The following is a 17,788-nucleotide window of genomic DNA, read 5'->3' on the forward strand; positions in this document are numbered from 1 at the left end:
GTTGTAAAATTCTGACTCCAAAGTCTGAATTAAGTCGAGCAGTAGTTTATGAATAAAATTTAGTACTGAAAGAATTTGGAACCTATTTTTACGAAAGCCAATTGAGCTCATTTTCGTAGGTAAAAAAATATTTTCGCTGTTTTACCAAAACATTTGCATAAGTTTATTCATTACAATGGATAGCAAAAGGCTATTTTGATCTTGGACCCTCACAAGCTACAATTTTAAGTTTTCTTGCTATTGGATATGTCTTTCCTCTGTCTCAATCTTTTTTACCGTCAAATGTTGTCTTAAATGTTGTCAAACACATGAAAGTCTAAGCGAGTTTTCCAAAAGTTAAATTTCATGATTATGAATTTCGGGATAAAAATCACCCCCATTCGGCGTCATTTTTAACACTCTCTAGAGAATTTGAAATACTAGTAAGATTATAAAGATCAAGATCTCAGAAAATCGTTAAGCTCATGAAATAATACATTGTTCACTCAATTTTAATCCATGTGTCTACAGAGTATATTTTTAGTCCCAAATGATGGATTGCTTAAAATAATTTACTAGTGTTCAGTTGTAGTGAATGTTGCTGATAAAAAAACCGCTTGAGAAAAATTTAAAATGGGGATTTTCCTTAAAAACAAAATAAACAATCTAGAGAATTTCTTGAATTCAACAATTGAAAAACATGTACTAGATACTAGATGGTAAAATTCATTTTATCTATTGGAAAGGTTTTGAAATAAATGCAAAATTCGGAAAACTAATCTATCGTATTCTCGCATTATTTATCCAGTACATGTCATCTTCTAAAGAAATGAGATCAGTTTTATAATTAAATTCATAAAAGTTCTCGTCTGCATGCATTCATGTTCTTATAGACCATTCAAGATCAAGGTCCCTGAGTAACATTCCTATATGCATATTATTTCGCAAAATAACACGAAAGTTTCGCGTTAAAACTTTCGAAAAGTTTTGTGTTTATTTGCAAAAATTGTACGCGTTATAACGCGCTCAAGTTACGCGTTTATTCGCGAAAAAATATTTTTGTTAACTTACGAAAATGAGCTCGATGGGATTTCGTACTTCCGTATTGGCACATTTTTTTTTTCGATTGATTATTTTTTGCAGGCTTAATTTTTTTCTCTTTTACTTAGTCCCCCCCCCTTTTAATTTGCTTCCGACGCCAATCTTTATGTAAAATCAAAGTGATAATTTAATAACAAAGTAATTTTGTTATTTATAATCAATCACAAGATACGACAATTTCCAATATATGCAAGTTTAATATAAATGGAATGTTGACGCAATGCAATTGTACTGTGAGTCAGTAAAGTCATAGAGAGTTGACATTTATGTGTCATGGAATGTTGACGCAAGGCTGTGACGGCGTTCCATAAACGAATGAACAAACCGAAAGTACAAGTGTTTTTTTAACACAGTCATCAATTTCATGACGGTACGTATGTATTATTATGATGTGATTCTGATCAAAGTCTAAATTAATACACAAAGCATTTTGAGATGCTTAGAATACCATCTGAAACTGGCGTGTTTCACTCTGTGTGTAGGGGGGGGGGGGGGGGTTCGTTCTAGATTGACTAGTTATTTCTTGTCCTTCCTGGTCTATTTTTTAAAATACATGTATAAAAATAGCTGCTGATCTGTAGCTCTCCGAAAAAAATATATTGATAGACCGGAGAGCTACAGTGTAGAGCCACCCATTGAAAAAACTGTTTATTTATTGTGCACAAAAAAGTGCGCTCATGTCTTGATTAATTCTTTAAAATTCTTACCTCAATTGCAAAAAAGGGTCCTTTCTCCTTTATCAAGTACTCTCGTAGTTGAAATCTTAGTTAGAATAATCTAACTGTGTCTTGGTACGGCCCTCACCACATCGATCTAAACTCAGGTGACCTATTGCTATCCGTTTTCGTCCGTCGTCGGTCGTGTGTTAACATTTGAACATTTTCAGCTTCTTCTCTGCAACCACTGAACCAATTTCAATCAAATTTGGCACAAAGCATCTATGGGTGAAGGGAAACAAAAATTGTGAATTTCATGATCCCTGCCCCCCCCCCCCCGGGGGCCTGAGGGATGGGGCCAAAACCACTAAAATTAATGCAATCTTTAAAAATCTTCTTCTTTACTCCTGGACATCAAGCAGTCAAACTGTTTGCGTGATTGTAATCAGCATTGAGTCTTCTACCAAAATTGTGAAATTTATGGCCCCAGGTTCAGTGGTTCTAGTGCTAGGGCAGGGCTAAATAAGTATATAGTGAAAATGCATTATTTCTTTTGAAAATCTCCTTCTCTGCTCCTGGGTGTTAAATAAACCAACTAAGTACATAGTTATGATGAGCAAGAGTGCCTCTACCAAAATTGTGAATTTTATGGCCCCAGGGTCAGGGGCTCTGGTGTTAGGGTGGAGCTCTATTGATTATATATAGTGAAAATACATGATTTCTTTGAAAATCTTCTTCTCTGCCCCTGGGTATTAAATAAACTAACTAAGTCCATAGTTATGATGAACAAGAGTGCCTCTACCAAAATTGTTAATTTTATGGCCCCAGGGTCAGGGGTTCTGGTGTTAGGGCGGGGCTCTATTGATGATACATGTATAGTGAAAATACATTAAGTCTTTGAAAATTTTCTTCTCTGTCTCTGGGTATGAAGCAGATGAACTACCTATATAGTTATGATGATCAAGGGCCCTAATCTTGCAGAATTGTGAATTTCAAGGCCCCAGGGTCAGGGGTGGGGGGTGGGGGGCTATACTTATATACTGAAAATGAATTAATTGTTTGAAATCTGCTCCTTTGTATTTATAAAAGATTTATTTATTTTTTGATAGGCAATTTTAAGGGTGCCTTTTTAAAAGAATGGGTGGACTTAACTAGCCAGAAAAAATGCTGCAAATTTAAGTTCCATAAAATGTTAATTTTTTTCCATCATATAACCCCCCGATATCTTAACTGTGTATTTATGGTACGGATGTGAATTTAAAATGCTCTTTTCGAGGTAAACTAAATAAATATCGAAGGCATGGTGCCTGAAGATTTGTTGAATATCAATAGATAATCAGGGTCAGGCATTTTTCATCATCTGAATACATAGTCAGCGCATGTTTATCGGGTGTTCTTACAAAAATTGTAGTTGTATATTGAACAAAATAATGTCATATTAAAAGGAGAAGAGCCGACAAATGTGCGCTCACACTTAATTTAGCAAAAAACATGTTCCAAACAAACTTCTCGCTTCCATTGTTACGACTTTGATTGACCTGTTAAATATTACAATTCATCACGTGATGTCCACCTGCGAGTGTACTCGTGGAAACAGTTACATTGTATTCTTCAACCTGACCTAGATCTAAATCAAGTTATGTTTGGTGCCGTTTTCAGAATTTAGCACATTAAATGTTGTTTTAATTTTGCGTGTCCTCACATTTAAAAAAAAAATCATAATGACATCGCTGTAATATTCCAAACACATATTCGAATTTCTAGAGAGAGATGGAGAGGGAGAGAAATGTCAACAATGACACTGATCGATAGCCCCGCCTCCTAAGAATATTGATAGCGCGACCTAAAAACCACTCCGGGTACATGTCAAATTCCGGAAGACGACACTAATGTATAATTGTTTCAATTTTGATTCATGGCAATAAGGCATTGCTTTTGTACATATGTTCTAGCTAAAATAACCATGTATACGTCGCTCTTTCTAGTGGTTGTAATATATTTTGGATTCACTTTATTTTCAACTTAATTGTTAGAGTAGTCTCAAAAAGATCTAAAATAGGGCGTTAAGTCCACCCATTCTTTGTGCAATGTGTGGACCTAGGGTCAGGGGTTTACTAGTATGTCACAGTGTTAGGGGCACTACTGATTATTGCTGAATATTACTGATTAGTTGGAATGCATTTTTGTTCCCCTACCCTGCGTATGGGTATTCAGTAACCAAGCTAAGCTACTGCTAAGAGTATTGTTATGATGATCAATGATGCCTCTTTCAAAATTGTGAATGCCATATAGCATCTGGCTTAAAACATGAATCAAATTCAATAACTGGAAAGTTGTTGCATAATGCTCAGGTGACCTATAAGGCCTCTTGTCTTTAAAGCTAACAAGTGAAATAGCAATTAGGACTGATTTCAGGATGGAACAAACATGTACATCTTTTTCTGGAAAATTGCTAGCTTTGAGGGTACTGCAGTTCTGTCCAAGTTAACAAAAAATGCCAAGGGAAGCATGCATGGGGATGGTGGGAGGATCCTAGAGGTCACCTGTGATTTTACGGAGTTGTAAGTTGCTTAATACCACTTTAGAATTTTTCACCCAGAAAGTGAGAGATGATCCATTTAAGGTAGTTCTATACTCGGCACTAAATGGGCTCAATCTTTAAAAATCTGCTTTTATAAGATAGACATACATCCCAGCAATGGATAAACACAAGAAAAATTATATGTCAACATGTTCACTTTTCCGCTATAGCCTATCGGAGTATATACCCCGAAATGTAAAATACTGAAATTTTACCTATCCTAGATTTTGTTGTATATAAATGAATTTAAGTCTAAATATTCAACTTTAATACCCAAAATAGAGTAGAAACATGTTAGTAAACAATATAATTTCATTGTTTTGCATGAATTATTATTATAGATGCACTTTGTTAGGCTACTGAATCAAAATTTAATGTGAGAAAATATGCTTCACAGGACAATCTCGGTCATTTAAAAAAAAAAATTATGGACTCAAACTTCGTAAATTTGCATTATTTTTACTAAATTATATTTAAGAAAAATAATAAGCTAAAAAAAATTATATGTTGACGCATTATGTAACGTTTTCGTCTTATGTGTGTATTCAATCAGAAGGTACCCTAGAGGCACGTTACAATAATGGGTTCGAAGGTACCTGTGCTTAAGGTCAAGATCTAGTAAATAACTTTAGACTAATTTTTTGGTGCTAGATTCATTATGACATCATAATCAATTTCTTTTTCCCGTATTTTACAGCTTCAGCAGAATTATACAAAAAATAAGGTATTTTTATGACATTCAATTTGAAATCTTATGAAATCATACGAAAAGTAAACCGGATACCTATATTAAATTTGATATTGGTTTAAAGAAGAGGCCATGAACATACTAATTACCGTTTTCTGAGAGACTGTAGGCAATCTGGATACATTTCCTTTGTCGAATATGAAAAAAAAACTCCCATATTCATGACTGGTTTTCTAAATTTTTCATTGAAAATGACGATTTAAAATACAGTTTTTCATCTTGTTTACCTACAAATTATGCCCCGAAATACCTTATCTGACCAAGCTAAAGTTGTAAAGCATCAATAAAGGAATTTATTTCTCAAAATTGATAAATCTGTAGGCACCTTTCATTTACTAGATCTTGACCTTAAGTAAAATTTAGATAGAACAAGTGTGATCAATGACAATCAATTTATTAAATTAACGAAAAGTACAATACACAATAATATAATGTCCCAATCCACAGTGCAATGTACAATAATAAAAATTATATTTAAATGGTCACATGCGCGTTAGACTCGGTGAAAGGTGCTAACGGCTTAAGGTGCTAGGTGCTTCCGATGATACTGGAGCAAACTGGTTCTAGGTGTCCGGTGTTCAGGTGCCAGGTGCTACTGATATAAGCTAATTGGGTCTAAGTTCCATCTTTGCTTGACTGGTGCTATATAACCTTACTCGGTGTTAGGTGCTAGGTTTCTGCTGAAATATACTATCTAAACTCGGAACATAAATTCACAAAGTAACTCGGTGTAAGGTGCAAGCGCACCCGACTATCTCAATAATTCCGCACATGCTCAACTAAAGTCCACCACCCTAAATCTATAACTTCTGGTTATAGAATAAAGTAATTTATGTCATTAAAGTAAAAAGTATGCCATGCAAATTTACCAACACCTCGGATACATTCATGCAAAAGATAATTAATCCAAGTACGGTGCACTGTCGTAATATAGTCAAACGGTGCAACTTCACACCGAACTAGAAGAATTGACTAAGTTTTACTTGTCAATAAAAAAAATATAGATTTAATAAAATACAAATTCAAACTACTAACAAATTACAAACTTTAAATAACAACTATAACTTTACTGGGAGAGACAATTTTCTGTGTCTCCCAGGGTCAGAATCCCGAGTGCACCGACTGTCTAAATAATGCTGAATTTAAATATTCAATAAATCTAAATTTCTAAATATTCAATATTACTTCAAACTACGCTAAAACTTATCCTGAAACTATTTTAAGATATCTTTACTTTAATATGTTTACTTATAAGAATAATACCTCAGATCAAGGTGCAAGGTGCTGAAAGGCAGGTGACAATTCAAAAGGGAATTCTGACAAACGCACTTTCAAAATCTTGTCTTTTATACCTTGACGCAATGGTGCATCGTCTACGTCATATGCATTTGTAAAACTTCAAAAACTATTCTTTAATCAATGTACTTGAATACTTTATTTACTAATACAACATCTATAAAACTCGTTAATTAATCTATGATTTTTATCTAATCCAGAAGTCTTATTCATAAAGTTCTGTATAGAAAGTGTACAGGAATGTCGGCGTATGTAGCAACTTATCCGGAGATCCGTATTTTATACCATTCTGGTTCTACAATTAGTGTCTAAAAGCCATTTCCAGTAAGCATCCAATAAAATAACGGTAATAATTCACAAGAGAATTCTTTTTCTTGACTATATCGTATGACTTTAAATACAATTTGATAATTCTAAGGACGCTCTTAAAGTTCAGTAACTCGTAATTAATCAGCATAACTACGGACAATCGCCATACAAAATGTAAACAATCATTCTAAGTTCTATAAAGAGAAATTAACTATAAAATATTCATGCAGGCACAACAATTACTATTCATGGTATGAGCTCTACACTAAAGGAACCCCCCTATTTTCTTTCTTCCAGAAGTAATATATTGCCACATATTTCTGTAATACTGTTTATGTTTGAGTGTATACTTGTATTAACAAGGTTGTACATAATTTAAAACAATAATTATACACACCAAAAACCAAATGTCCATAAAATTTATCATATTTTACTAGGGATGTCAACGAGTACCCGCTTAACCGGGTACTCGATCGAACGTCCGAGTATCGAATACTAAAATCGGTACTCGGTTACTCGGATGTATATTTTTTAATGTTTCAAAGCTCATTTATTAATGCATTAAAACATCGGTTTTAAAACGTAAAATGTTCATTGCATTTGTACATACAGTAATTAGAGTTTTCTACACCTCTAAATGACCGTTATCGCCCGTGGCAGTGTTTATACAGTAATTATCGTGACCAAGCACCTGTTACCTGGCTTTTCTCACCTTCGACTGTCTTCTACCCATATTTGTTGTTTGCTTTAATGATTTGTTTTCACTGAACATCGTTTATGGTCTATTATATTTAAATGAATTAGATAATTTTGTCAATTCTCCAAAAGCCGTAAATTCTCGGGAAAAGAGACAGATGATATTACACGTGCTAACGGATTGTTGATATGGTTGTGTTTGATTACATGCCAATTAATTCAAATGGTTAAAGACAAAGGGTTTCAAAAAACCGATGTCCATCGTTGCATCAAAATAAAACATACCGTCCCATAATACTATAAACATGATGAAATATAGGATCGAAAAAAATGTACGAAGATAGTAAATCCGCTCTGTCATAGGAGAACTTGACCAAGTTGATACTGAACCTCGGACAATTGATCACGTGGACGTCAAACGCAACCAAAGAGATTAACAATAAAAAAAAAAGAAAAAAAAAAGCACTGAACTATTTATGATTTTATTCCTTGTCTTTATCAGATAAATAAATTGAACTTAAAAAAATGTTATATTAAATTTCGTCGGGCATGAAGTGCTCATAATTACTACATCAGATTTACGGGTAAACCTCCCATCGGAGCATGTGGTGTTATTTCTACAAGTGTTTACAATGTTTTACAGTTTTCAATGTTACTTGTTCATATTTATCCACACTTTTACCGAGTACCCGGGTACTCGATCGGAAAAACGTCCGAGTAACCGAGTAGTAAAAATTGACCGATTTGACATCCCTATATTTTACTAAAAAAAATGAATAAATAAAACACACTTGTCTTTAAATTGGAGACGATGAAAATGAAAGTAATTCATTGATTCTCAGAAACTGGATAATTTTGCTACAGAAAATAAAGAAGTGTGCTGCAAGTGAATCAACTTTTGTCAAGTAGTTATTCAAAAGATTATTTTGCATTGGGATTCGTGGGTAAGCAGGTTGGGGGAGGGGGGTATGCGTTTTATGCAATAATTATTATTCAAAGTAAATTTTGTAATGTTTGATTAGTAAAATCCATAAATTGTATAAGTCAAATCGTAGTCATTACTTTTCTTCCGAATTATCACTATTAGCTTCAACTTGGTCGCCTCGATAGTTTGATACACGTTCTGATGTAGCATGTACATGTATATATGGTCCGTGTTTTCGGCGCGGCATATAAAACATGCATCATTCACAGAAATATCGTTTTATTACCTAATTATTTCTGTTAACCGAAAGTTGTTCCCAGCCTTCTCTTTTTAAATAATTTATCCTTAAACTGTAGAATATGTGTTTCTTGACGCGATAGACTTCGAGCAAAATCGTTATCGGATATTTAAAACGCTAAGTAAAAGTCAAACCATTAGTTAAAAAATCTCATCTCGGAAAAAGGAAGCGCGGTTCCGGTTTTACTATTCGTAAATGACGTAGTGCGAGTATAGACCTACTTTAAGGGGACGAAAGATGTATGGTCACATGACTCGGTTTAATTACGTCATAACTTTTTATAAAATATGTACAAAACAAGATTGAAACCACAGTACTTGTTTAATTTTTTGACTGTTTATTTGAGTTTACATCTTGTATAAAAATATCTAAAAACATAATTTTCAAATATTGAATGATAGGATTTTTTGCAAATTATTTTTTTATGTTGTTTAAGTTGTCTTAAAAGTACATAATTTTCCGTCTCCAGATGTGGTACGTGACAAAAGATTCTTGCTTTTTCGAAATTTTAACCCTATTTATACTCTGAAATATTTTAATAGACACATGTTTGCTGACAAATATTTTATCTATGCTGAACAAATTCCAATATGGACGGAGTATAAATGGACCCAGGAACATGGAGAATCAAAATTCCACTTAGACACTGTGGGGCATAGTATTTGTCACTCAATATCTCAAAAATAATTTGTCTATAGAAACCTATTGATATATCTGCTTTAAGATATGTGGAACATACTAAATTAGATATATACAAAATATGAAAGAAATTGAATGACAGGTATTTTTTCAGCTAAAGGTCCTTCTTCCCCTTAAGATAAGTGTGACAATTCTGATTCATATAATAAAAGTTGTTTCTTTTATATTGGCCAATGCCTATCAAATCAAAAAAACTTTCTCTTTTATGGCACTGTTCAAAAGGCTCATATCCAAGTGCTTAAAAAAGAAAGTCATTACTCATGTTTTTGCCTTAGTTGAAGTTTTGACATCACTCTGGGGAAGAAGAATTAAGCTTTCGGACCTCCAAATAACAAAGTGAGGGCTCATACAATGGCTAGGCTACTGTGATGGGAGGGCCTGAGTGGGATTTGCAAAATCTGTTTTTTTAAAAAAGAAGCTTTTGAAAAAAAAAAATCATTATACTTTATACAGATAATTAAACCAGCTAAATGGAATTTTAGTTATAATGTGTTTTATAGTAATGTTCACCTGATGGTGGCATGATCTTAATATACCCGGTATTTTTTGCAGATGATGGGATATCAGCCAATCTCTGGAAGAAAAACATCCGTTTTTAAGATTAAAAATTTTTGCAGTTTTGGTCTAAACAATATTCCTTTGGATATTTGAAACAGATGATGAAGGGATGTAGAAATTGGAGGAAGAATTTGTTGAAGTTAAAGAATGCAAACAATAGGTGCTAATGTTGTGGTAAGTTGTGTAGGGAATATACAATTTAAAAAAAATTTACATATTGAACTTTGATACAGTACTTGCAATTATATATACTTACATACTGTACTGGTCATTATCTTACTTAAAAGATACATTAATCAAAGCAAAAGCAAGAAGTTATCAAACACACATTGTATGTCTTGATAATTGCAGTTTTGTTGTGTAATTTTCTTTTTTCGGGGGATGGAGAGGGAGGGGGATTCTCCACAACAGTAAAATTAATAAAACTTCTTTTTTTGTAATTTATACATGAACTGGTATATTGAAATACGGTATCATGTTTTTATTTTATTTAGAAGTTTTTACTAAAGATTTTATACGTCATGGTGCAAGCTGATGCATTTTCTTGCCCGATTGAAGAAAACTTCATTCTAGGATTTGATCAATCTTGCTGCAAACCTATACAGTGTTTGGAAAGTAAGTCATGTATATTGGGATGAAATTCTGTATTTTGTTTTTTTAGCTCACCTGAGCTGAAAGCTCAAGTGAGTTTTTCTGATCACATTTTGTCCGGCGTCCAACTGTCTTTCTAGGTGTCTGTCTGTCCGTCTGTCTGTAAACTTTTCACATTTTCATCTTCTCCTCAAGAATTACTGGGCCAATTTCAACCAAACTTGCCACAAAATATCCTTAGGGGAAGGGAATTCAAGTTTGTTCAAATGAAGGGCCATGCCCTCTTCCAAGGGGAGATAATCATGAATTAGTGAAAAATTAATAGTATTTTAAAAAATCTTCTTCTCAAAACCACTGGGCCAGGAGAGATGAAACTCGTGTGGAATCATCCTCAGGTAGTGTAGCTTCAAGTTTGTTCAAACCATGACCCCCGGGGGTAGGGTGGGGCTAAAATGTCCTAAAATGTCCGATCAAAGTTTAACATAGGAATATATAGGAAAAATCTTTAAAAATCTTCCTCTCAAGAATAACAAAGCCATAATTGGTCATATTTATATGGAAGCATCCTCAGGTAGGTAGATTTAAGTTTGTTCAAACCATGATCCCCCATGGTAGGGCGGGGCCACAATGGTCGACCAAAGTTTTACTTTTTTTTTCTTAAGAATAACAAAGCCATGAATGGTCATATTTATATGGAAGCATCCTCAGGTAGTGTAGATTCAAATTTGTTCAAATCATGATCCCCGGGGGTTGGGCAGGGCCACAATGGCCAACCAAAGTTTTACATAGATGAAATATATAGGAAAATTCTTTAAAAATCTTCTCAAGAGTTACAAAGCCATGATTGGTCATATTTACATGGAAGCATCCTCAGGAAGTGTAGATTCAAGTTTATTCAAATCATGACCCCAGGGGTAGGGCTGGGCCACAATGGCCGACCAAAGTTTTACATAGAAATAAATAGGAAAAAATTCTTAAAAAATTTCTTCTCAAGAATTACAAAGACATGATTGGTCATATTTATATGGAAGCATCCTCAGGTAGTGTAGATTCAAGTTTATTTAAACCATGACCCCCAGGGGTAGGGCTGGACCACAATTGATTCCAAAGTTTTACATAGAAATATTTAGGAAAAATCTTTAAAAATCTTCTTCTCAAGAATAACAAAGCCATGATTGGTCATATTTACATGGAAGCATCCTCAGGTAGTATAGATTCAAGTTTGTTCAAATCATGACCCCCGAGGGTTGGCAGGGCCACAATAGCCGACCAAAGTTTTACATAGAAATATATAGGAAATTTCTTTAAAAATCTTTTCTTAAGAATAAAAGAGCCATGATTGGTCATATTTATATGGAAGCATCCTCAGGTAGTGTAGATTCAAGTTTATTCAAATCATGAACGCCGGGGGTTGAGCGATTCCACAATGGCCGACCAATGTTTTACATAGACATATATAGGTAAATTTTTTTAAATGAAAGAAAAAAGTGAGCAAGCTCACATACCCCACGCTCCCCCAAAATTCAAAGTGCTGAAAATCCAAAAAAAAAATGAAAGAATCGGAATTTCCCGGTAATATGCACATCTACAAATTGTGTCCTAAATATCTGCAAAGTTTGATGAAATTCTGTGAAGCAGTTTATAAGGAGCTGCGCTGACAAACTGTTCAGCACTATATTCAAGATATCCCCAAAAATCTAAGTTGTAAAGTGCCGAAATTCACAGAAAAATAAAGGAATCGGAATTTCCTGGTAAAATGCACATCTATACATTGTGTCCTAAATATCTGCAAAGTCTGACGAAATTCTGTGCAGCGGTTTATGAGGGGTCGCGCTGACAAAATGTTCATCTCTATATTCAAGGTATGGCCAAAAATCTAATTTGAAAAGTGCCAAAATTCCCAGAAAAATAATGGAATCGGAATTTCCTGGTAATTTGCACATCTATACACTGTGTTCTAAATATCTCCAAAGTTTGACGAAAATCTGTGCAGCGGTTTATGAGGAGTTGCGCTGACAAAATGTTCATCTCTATATTTAAGGTATGGCCAAAAATCTAAGTTGAAAAGTGTGGAAATTCTAAGAAAAAATAAAGGAATCGGAATTTCCTGGTAATATGCACATTTACACATTGTGTCCTAAATATCTGCAAAGTTTGACGAAATTCTCTGCAGTGGTTTATGAGGAGTTGCGCTGACAAACTATTCATCTCTATATAAAAGGTATGGCCAAAACCTAAGTTTTTAGTGCGGAAATTCCCGGAAAAAATAATGGAATCGGAATTTCCTGGTAATATGCACATCTACATATTGTGTCCTAAATATCTGCAAAGTTTGACGAAATTCTGTGCAGCAGTTTATGAGGAGTTGCGCTGACAAACTGTTCATCTCTATATTCAAGGTATGGCCAAATGCCTAAGTTAAAAATTCCAGAAATTCCCGGGAAAAATAATGGAATCGGAATTTCCTGGTAATATGCATGTCTACACATTGTGTTCTAAATACCTGCAAAGTTTGACGGAATTCTGTGCAGCGGTTTATGAGTAGTTGCGCTGACAAACTGTTCATCTCTATATTCAAGTTATGGCCAAATGCCTAAGTTAAAAAGTCTGGAAATTCCCGAAAAAAATGATGGAATCGGAATTTCCTAGAATAATATGCACATCTACACATTGTGTCCTAAATATCTGCAAAGTTTGATGAAGTTCTGTGCAGTGGTTTATGAGGAGTTGCACTGACAAACTGTTCATCTCTATATTCAAGGTATGGCCAAATGCCTACATACATGTCCAAGAACGAATTCGATGTCGATATCGATGATATCGACAATATTATGTCGATATCGTATCGATATCGATCGTGATCAGCACTATTAATTTGAAATATCTGGTGCCATATTTAAGACTCTCTATTATGTCAATGTCGTCGATATCGACAATATCATGACGATATCGTATCGATATCGATCCTACCTGCACAATTTATTTTCACAGTGAGGTATGACAATTTTTTTACAAAGTCACAAGTGAAGTCAAAATTGATTCATTATTGGCATGAATATGAAAGTAAATTATGATTAAGAACGTATTAGGGTTGTTATTGTTTTAGATTAGATTTAGAGTAAGATGTTGGGTTAGGGTGACAATTCTTTATAATGTTTTAACAATGATGATTCGATATCGATACGATATCGTCGATATCGACGATATCGACAGTAAGGTAAACTTATTAAACACAGAAGTGTTGTAAAAATAAAGTTTTTGTATTTAGGGTGAAGGTTGGTAAAGTAATATGCTTTTAACAATGATGATTCGATATCGATACGATATCGTCGATATCGACGATATCGACGGCAGGTAAAATCTTCGTAAAAGTAAAGAAATTAAACATAAACATATTCAAAGTAACAGGGAAGGCATTTACCAAGGGCTGAGCGAACATGATTCGATGTCAAAGCGATATCGTCGATATCGACGATATTGACACTTCAGGGAAAGATTTATAAAGAAAGTTTTAAGTAACAGTTGTTATAAACACAATATTAAGGATTGAAAACACAATTCTTGGAACAATCATGATTCGATATCGGCACGATATCGAGGATATTGACAGTAAGGAAATCGTCTTAAAACATGAAGTAGTATAATAAACACACGAGAATAGAGAAATATAATAGAAAACTATAAAAAAAAAAGTAATGTGTCGATATCGTAACTACATCGTGTCTTGGACATAACTCAATGCCTAAGTTGAAAAGTCCGGAAATTCCCGGAAAAAATAATGGAATCGGAATTTCCTGGTAATATGCACATCTACACAATGTGTCCTAAATACCTGCAAAGTTTGAGGAAATTCTGTGCAGTGGTTTATGAGGAGTTGCACTGACAAAAAAAAGGACTGACTGACTGACACTCTGACACTGACACTCTGACGGACGGGTCAAAAACATTATACCTCACGCAACTAGTTGCGTGGGGTATAAAAATCTTCTCAAGAATCGCAAAGCCATGATTGGTCATGCATGTATTTATATGGAAGCATTCTCAGGTAGTGTACATTCAAGTTTGTGCAAGTCATACCCTCTCCCCTGTAAGGAATAGTTGGGACTACTTTTGGGTTTAAACTTTTCAATAATAAACTAATTTCTGCTTTTATGCTAGCCACAGTGCTCAGGTGAGTGATGTGGCCCATGGGTCTCTTGTTTTACTAAAGTAAACAAATTATGTTTAAGTTCCATTGATTTCTAATTAATTTGAAGCTTTGATTTAAATTAAAGTGTTGTGCAATGTGATTAAAATACAGATCACTACATAGCACAAAGCGCAGAACTCTCTGTGCTTTAATTTGTGCTATGTAGAGATCTGTATTTTAATCAGATTGAACGTTGAATGTGTTTTTTTTTTTAGATCAAGGCTACAGTCTGTGTTCTAACACTGATTCTCTGGGATACGATACTTGTTATGACTGTCCACCGGGAACAATAAATCGTGAACCACCAGTAAATACAGCAAAAATCAGATTTCAGTTTGAATTCTGTACCAAAATCAACTGTGATTGTCTTCCTGGTAAGTGGAAACAAGTTAGACTGGATTTGTTCAGTGAAAATTATGTTTTATTTATTCTTCAGCAGCTTTAGCAAAGTACTAATTTTTTTTAACAATAGGCTCCATGGCAGAGCCACAATGCTCACACAGGCATTTTGACCTTGCTGTTCTTCATATTTTTGAAAAAATTGAACTTCATATTGTGACCTGACTCTAGCCCCTTGTCATCAAGGCATAACCAAACTAGAAGCCAGAAATCACAAGGATGCTAAATATCAGTATGAATAGCATGGGCTTGCTTTTCAATGAAATTTTTAGAGCAGTCCTACTCCCATGCAAGGGCCATGATGAGGACAAACTTGAATCTTCTCTACATGAGGATGTCTGAACTTTGATAAGACTAATCCTCATCTTCTTGTTTTTAGACAATATTTGGAAAAGATTTTTCTGATGTAATCCCTGTATCAAATTTTGATCTTTATTGGAATGCATCCTAATGCTGGAAGTACTGATCATATTTTCTGCTCTTGATCAATCTGCAGAATTGTTATTACTTTCAGAATATTTGAGAGTGAAATTGTGATTCTTTTGCTTCTGATTTCATCAGAAAAGATGATACTCAAAGAATTGCCTAAAGGAATTCACAGTTTTTATTTTATTTCTGTGTTGTAGAAGCAGAACTTCAAAATAGAGAGGAATGTGAGAAAACTGGTGACAAGATCTGTGTCTGTAGGAGGCAGGATCGTTACTATGGTGATGACCCTGGAGCATGTAAAGGACCAATCAATGATGAGATCAAAGTGAAAAAGATCAAACAACCAGGATTTGAATTAAAAATCACAGGTAAAAAAAATTTGATATTTTAAGTGATGTAATGTTATAGATACAAACAGGATTTCCAGGGTGACTTGTAATCTACATTTTTCAGGAGAAGTTGACAAGTGTGAACTGGGATTCTTCAAGAACAAAAGCGATAGTTCTATATGTATTCCTCATTCACAGTAAGTTAATACTCTATTCTATCATTTAAATTTGTATCAATTATTTACTGTAAACAATTACATAGAAAGAACTATATCATGTTATGCATGTAGCTGAAAAAATATATAATTATACATATCCAAAATTATACATATTTATATTTCATAAATTAGAAGCGTCTCATATGCTTGGCTTCCTATCAGTTCTTGGAAGTTTTGATTTAGGGCAGGTACAAATTAATAAATCATTATATACCTTGATATATGTGTTGAAGTGATATCATGTATGAGAATAAGTTAATTTAAAACAAATAAACAAATGGAATTGATCAACAGGTGCCCTAATGGCTACTTGTCAGTTTTTAATGGGTCTACAACTCAGGATAGAGAATGTCAGAGAATCACCACCACCACACAACCAGAAACTACCACACAACCAGGTACCACCAAACAACCAGTCACCACAAAAATGCTAGTTAACATTACACTGCAACCAGTCACTACCTCAAAAACTGTTGTTATGTTTACAACATCAACGATTAATGGAATGAGAGTAGTGCAGGAACCAGATACGTCTGGAGATGAAAGCTCTACACCTGACCCAGGTCCTGTAAACAATGAACCAGTGGAAGGTTAGTGATAGAAACTTTAGAACATTGGAATATTAAAGGTATGCTTGTACATTATGATAGTAATTAAATTATTGATTCAAAATACAACTTACTTTTATTTCTTTATAATCAGGTAGTATGGATTTAGTTTGGGTTCCAATAGTTGGTGTAGCTATAGGGTAAGTGATACCTTGATATTTCATCTAAAAACCATAGTATACCATATTTTTGAACAAGGGCAAGAAAATTTCCAGCCAAAATTATTTATACCCCATCCCAATAAAAATAAAGTTTGACTTTGTATGTATCAAAGAATCGTTGATAGCTCATATTTAGTACAGAAATTGTGTGTGACTCAAGTGTGTGTCATGACCTTGACTCAAGATCATACGTCAGACAAGTACAAGGGCACAGGCAGAAAAATATAAAATTCTTATATGGTGTATAATGTTGTTATGAAAAATCATTGGAAGGAGGATATGTCTTGACCTTGACTCAAGGTCATTCCAACATAACCAAACTAAACAACATTGGAAGCTCATTTCAGTACTTGGCACATAGATTGTTTAGGACATGAGAATGTGTTATACAACTTAACACAAATTTATTAGCTCACGTTAACCGAAGGCTCAATTGAGCTTTTCTGATCAAAATTTGTCTGTTGTCGGTCGTCAATTGTCATTTTATGTCATTGTAAACTTTTCACATTTTCATCTTCTTCTCAAGAAACAATGGGCCAGTTTCAATCAAACTTGCCACAAAGAATTTTTGGGTGAAAGGGATTCAAGTTTGTTCAAATAAGGGCCATGCCCTCTTCCAAGAGGAAATAATTGATATGAATTAACAAAAAATTAATGCATTTTTTAAAAATCTTCTTTTCAAGAACCACTGGGCTAGGAAAGATGAAACGCTTGTGGAATTATCCTCAGGTAATGCAGATTCAAGTTTCTTCAAATCATGACCCCCCAGGGGAAGGGTGGGGCCACAATGGCTGATCAAAGTTTTACAAAGGAACATTTTAGGAAGAATCTTTTAAAATCTTCTCGAGAACAGCAAAGCCATGATTGGTGATATTTATATGGAAGCATCCTCAGGTGGTGTAGATTCAAGTTTATTCAAAAGCCCCCTGGCATAGGGTGGGTCCACAATAGATGATCAAAGTTTTACATAGGAATATATAGGAAAAATTTTCTTCTCAAGAACAGTGAAGTCATTAAT

General features: G+C 34.2%; 1 protein-coding gene across 1 annotated transcript; it reads left to right on the forward strand.

The window, feature by feature from the left end:
- Window positions 1-1,399: 1,399 nt before the first annotated feature.
- Window positions 1,400-16,625, forward strand: LOC134233904 (uncharacterized). Its single transcript, XM_062715961.1, has 7 exons — window positions 1,400-1,450; window positions 9,841-10,020; window positions 10,341-10,461; window positions 14,842-15,000; window positions 15,652-15,822; window positions 15,908-15,980; window positions 16,296-16,625. Exons 2-7 carry the CDS (start codon window positions 9,994-9,996, stop codon window positions 16,594-16,596), a joined length of 852 nt encoding a protein of 283 aa, XP_062571945.1. The 5' UTR covers window positions 1,400-1,450; window positions 9,841-9,993; the 3' UTR covers window positions 16,597-16,625.
- The last annotated feature ends 1,163 nt before the right edge of the window (window positions 16,626-17,788 follow it).

The sequence above is a fragment of the Saccostrea cucullata genome, unplaced genomic scaffold (genome assembly GCF_032062105.1).
Source record: "Saccostrea cucullata isolate Sc308-1 unplaced genomic scaffold, CSIRO_AGI_Scuc_v1 ctg723, whole genome shotgun sequence".
In the NCBI taxonomy this organism is placed as follows: domain Eukaryota; kingdom Metazoa; phylum Mollusca; class Bivalvia; order Ostreida; family Ostreidae; genus Saccostrea; species Saccostrea cuccullata.

Coding starts and splice junctions, on each gene's coding strand:
- LOC134233904 (XM_062715961.1), top strand. CDS start 9,994: ATGCAAACAATAGGTGCTAATGTTGTG. Junction 10,021..10,340: donor CAATAGGTGCTAATGTTGTG/GTAAGTTGTGTA, acceptor TATTTTATTTAG/AAGTTTTTACTAAAGATTTT. Junction 15,001..15,651: donor CAACTGTGATTGTCTTCCTG/GTAAGTGGAAAC, acceptor TCTGTGTTGTAG/AAGCAGAACTTCAAAATAGA.